The 5,000-nt window shown below is 42.0% G+C and overlaps 1 protein-coding gene across 3 annotated transcripts in view; it reads left to right on the top strand.

Annotated features, from left to right (window-relative positions):
• Nucleotides 1-5,000, top strand: part of si:dkey-174m14.3 (uncharacterized protein LOC563117 homolog) — a 30,525-nt gene that overhangs the window by 17,169 nt on the left and 8,356 nt on the right. For all 3 annotated transcript variants that reach the window (XM_048251054.1, XM_048251055.1, XM_048251053.1), the window contains exon 4: nucleotides 886-1,047. In XM_048251054.1, coding sequence (XP_048107011.1) covers nucleotides 886-1,047 — 162 coding nt within the window. The remainder of the gene's footprint in view (nucleotides 1-885; nucleotides 1,048-5,000) is intronic.

Genomic DNA, 5,000 nt, shown 5'->3' with positions numbered 1-5,000 from the left:
TCTCTCCTTTTCATCAGGACCCTCCCACCCCCCATTAGCCCCCGCGCTCTGCTTCTCATCCTTCAATAACTTTCACACTCTCCTTCCTGTCGTCTGTTGACTCTCCATCCATCCATCCATCATCTCCACCACACGTATTGGGTTATTGTCATCCCACTTCATCTGGGGGGGTTTGTTAATTATATTGCCTTTCTTTTTTTCCTTTTGAAGATATTGATATCATGTGACCCGGTGATTAACCCTGTCATTGATAAATACTTATGCGCAAGGATGTGTTGACATGAGGCTGAGGGGTGAAAAAAAATCTCATAGGCAGCCAACCCTTAAAATAAAATGTGAAATTAATTATAATGATATCCTATAATGACTATACATAATACTTTCACAGGTCACTGGTAATTTCTGGCAGGTAACACTACCATTTTTTATGCATTCAACTTTAACAACTGTATATGATTTTTATGACTTATTACTTGTAGTTCAACTCTTGAGCCGTAGCTGTTCCATGAAGCAGTGCTGGCAGATGGTGGTGGGAGATATATCGCAGTTAGGTATTTGCCGTGGAATACGGTGCACATCAGCAGTGTGGAGTGGAGGCAAACATTCATCAGTATTCAACCAACCAGCAGGAAGTTAACCTTTTGTAGCCTTCTGTGTCGAGACTCCATCTCTAGACACTGTCTTCCTCTCTCTCTCTCTCTCTCTCTCTTTATTTCTCTATCTCTCTCCCTCCCTCTCTCTTTTCCTCTCTCCCACTCTCTGTCTCTCTCTCTTCCTCTCTCTTTCACTCTCCCACTCTCTCGCTCTCTCACTCTCTCCCTCTTTCTCTCTGTCTGGTTTCCTGTGTTCCTCCTCCCCCCCACACGCATCCTCTGCTTTTTGCAGCTCGCTGCAGGAGCAGAAGGAGGACCTGCGGAAGCGTCTGGCCTACACCACCCACAAGCTGGAGCTGCTGCAGAGCGAGTTCGACTCCACCCGCCAGTACCTGGAGACGGAGCTGCGCCGCGCCCAGGAGGAGCTGGACAAGTTTACCGAGAAACTGCGCCGGTGAGTCAGGGGGGAGGGGGGCAGGGGGGGTTGGAGGGGGTGGAGATTGCAGAGGAGGATGGAGAGAAAGATGGAGGAAGAGAAGAGAGAAATACAGGGAAAAGGAGAGGGAGGAGAGAGAGGGAAGGAATTGAAGGTGTTCACTGAATGAGGTTGTAGGTTGTGGAGGATGGATAGATAATTAGAAATTAATCAAAGAAATGAATTATAGACTGTTAGCATTGTCTTTTTTGTTGCTTCATCTTATTGTCTTACTTCATTTTCCATTTATGTTCAACATATTTGCCCTTCTATGTGTGTCTATGTATTTGAGCTTTGGCAATAATGTTACTAAATGTTAAGGAAAGAGACATCTGGACATCTATCTTCACAGAGAAATGCGCCAGTGAGTCAGGGTGGGGGTGGTGGGGGTGGTGGTGGGGGTGGTGGTGGGGGTGGTGGGTGGAGAGAAAAGGGCCACAGCATGGTGGAGGTGGAGAGCATTACAGGAAACAGTAACTTTGACAAGCTCAACAAGGAGCGGCACTGCACTGCACGCAGTGGTTAGAAGTGGAAGATGGAGCGACCAATAGGAAGCCAGGAGAAGGAGAAGATAGAATAATCAGGGGGTTGAGTTAAGACCAGATAGTCGTCAGAGAAACGCAACAGAAATAGACAAAAGATGTTCTAGCGATCAGGTGTTTCTGACGAAAGAAACATGGAGGGAGAGGAAAAGTGGTTGGGGAGGTGATGGGGGAGAGTTCAGTTTACCGTAATTTCCCAACTATTATACATTGATTTTGCAAAATTTCTTCAACTATTAGGTTAATACATGGGGGCAGTTAATATGGTATTAATATGTTTTTTTTTTACTTGCATAAACACTGCCCTGCGGTTTATACACAATGTGGCTAATACACAGGAAATAACTGTACTGAGAAACAACAGTGGTGTGAAGAGCAGGGAAACGTAATAGGTTCTGGACCCAAGAGCACAGCCCTTATACCAGAGCCGGAATCCGGGTTGAGATGAAGCTTTGAGTGTATGATGTGATCTACTCTACAGCAGTGCATTATGGTCTTTGGGGCCATCTCTAGGCAAGGCTTGATTAGTAGATTGAAAAGCCAGGAGAGCAGGAAGAGTAGCCGACACCATCAAGACCAGCGGCAAAATTGAGCCCAACACTTCATCATACTCTATAAGAGTTTCATTCATTACAATGATATGATTATTGGGAGGGTTGCATTGGCCACTTTTGATTATTGGAGGGATTTGCCCCCCATTCCCCACTCCACACTCATGTTATGCCTATGATCAAGACACAGGCAGCAATATGGTGACATTGACTGAGCAACATCACACAAGAGGTGTAGCAAGGAGATGGCTGCCGGACACCATGAAAGACTCTCAGCTCAAGGTCCTACTTGACAATATCCATTAGTTTAGACCTGGCATGTCCAGTGCTGTATACTATATAGAGGGTTTGAGATGTGGACTATGAACATTTAGATTTTTCAAGAGCCTCAGAATAGAATAGAATAGAATAGAATTGAATAGAATGGAATAGAATAAAATGGCTTTTTTTTGTCATTGTACACAAAAAAAATACAACAAAATTCGCTGTGCTGTGCCCGAATTTTAAATGTGCCTGAATCTTACACTATGCAGGTTTAGGTATTTTTGGAGACTGTTAGCACTCCCTCTACAAGTCACAGTATATTTATATTTTACTTTGCTGTTGTAAATAGTAAACTTCTCATGACTTATCCCCCCTGTACACAATGAAAAGGCTTTTGTTGTGGAATTGAAGGATTAACAACAGGCAAAAACTATATCCAAAGAGCTATATCTACCGACACAATTCTCGCAAGATTTATTTGGCCACCGTTCTTGAAGTTGCATTGCTGGTTTTCTCGATAGTGACTCGCTACGTGGGGCAGCTGTGGCCTACTGGTTAGCACTTTGGACCTGTAACACTTACTCACTCACACACACACCATACACACACAGCCACACACATTGTACACTGTGTGCTGTGTGTGTTTCACTAATTCACGGATTGGGATAAATGCAGAGACCAAATTTCCCTCACGGGATCAAAAGAGTATATATACTTATACTATACGTCTATGCTGTATAGCTATGCTAAGTGAACGATTCGCCTATTACAAGTTCATTTACCAACAAATTGGCTTAAATAAAGGTGAAAATCTTGCATAGTGTTCCTTTAAGACAATAATAAATAATCAAACACACAGTTCCACTCATACACTGTCTACATGTAAAGAACAGTAATAAATAGTAAAAAAATAGTAGTTACTCACTCACACACACACCATACACACACAGCCACACACATTGTACACTGTGTGCTGTGTGTTTCACTAATCCGCAGTTGGGATAAATGCAGAGACCAAATTTCCCTCACGGGATCAAAAGAGTATATATACTTATACTATACGTCTATGCTGTATAGCTATGCTAAGTGAACGATTCGCCTATTACAAGTTCATTTACCAACAAATTGGCTTCGTAAAGGTGAAAATCTTGCATAGTGTTCCTTTAAGACAATAATAAATAATCAAACACACAGTTCCACTCATACACTGTCTACATGTAAAGAACAGTAATAAATAGTAAAAAAAAAAACACTTACTCACTCACACACACACCATACACACACAGCCACACACATTGTACAAGCATCCAGTCAAGGTATCAGTATGAAATACTGTATTAGAAGCAATAAAACATAAATAGTCCCATTATTGCCCATGATGTCCCATTATTGCACATTAACATTTGATTTTGTTCAGTTCACTGACCTCTAACCTCTTCCCTTGTGGCACACACTGAAAAGAGGTTCACTACTTTGCTAAGTTGAGGTTCCACGAAGATATCTTCTCAAAATCTCAGATCTTTAGCACCCTAATAGCCGAGCTCTCCCGTGCCTTAACTATTAGAGTCTGGATCTAGCGACTTCAAAGTCACGCGTTCAGTGTCCAGGGAGTTGAGGGCCATATCGCTTTCACTGTGCGTCGTGCTGGATGAAAGCATGTCTAGAATGACTGAATCTAAAAGGGAGCTCAGTGTTCAGGGTAGGGATCCATTTGTAATGATCCATCTCTAAAGTCTTAATGCATGACTGATAACACAGTATGCCATTTACAGAATGAGGTTTTATTCATGTGAACCTTTTAAGCACTTGATGGAATGAGAGAAGGGAATGTATGTGAAGACATTATCATAACTTCTAGCCCTGGTAATTTACTGCATATACATTCTTAATTGTTGTACATGACCGAAATAGCTATAGGACAAATTATATATTAGCCAAAAGATGTTTTAACCTCTAAATATGCCTTGGAGCCATCAGTATCTAGTTACGTAAGTCTACATATATAGGCATTCATTTAATAGGTTTATTAACACACTGAATTTGTCTGTGTGTGTGGTGTTTGGATTTGGCTTTGTTGTTGAGACACACACTATTCTTCATTATTAGGGTATAGAGCGCTTTTTGAGATTCTAGTTGGAGGATCCACAGAAGCGCAAGTGCTCATTACACTTAGGGTTCAAAACACAGATGGGAATACTGGCATAGGACTTCAAATATGTGTGTGTGTGTGTGTGTGGGTGTGGGTGTGTGTGTGGTTACTGAGGAGAAGCTAGAGCATCTCTGCAGCTACATACATAGACTAAATTGTACTTTACTTCCAAGCCATTATAAACTGAAATTAATGGGTAATGGTCTATACTTTCTCATATAGGGCTCCCTGATTATTTTTATGACCAACCCTGCTATTTACATCACGCTATTGCCACTCTTAATCTCACCATCTCATCACTGAATTTCCGAGCAATCAGAGCATACATGCTTCACTGGCATGGTTTCTTGTACAACATGATTTTCCAAGTGTAGCACAATGCTCGCGCCGGGAGCTACAGCTAATGACTGAATATGGTGGGCTAAA

Source organism: Alosa alosa, chromosome 8 (genome assembly GCF_017589495.1).
Source record: "Alosa alosa isolate M-15738 ecotype Scorff River chromosome 8, AALO_Geno_1.1, whole genome shotgun sequence".
Classification (NCBI taxonomy): domain Eukaryota; kingdom Metazoa; phylum Chordata; class Actinopteri; order Clupeiformes; family Clupeidae; genus Alosa; species Alosa alosa.
Note: the sequence above shows the minus strand (reverse complement) of the source record. Positions and strands in the feature narration are given on the sequence as shown.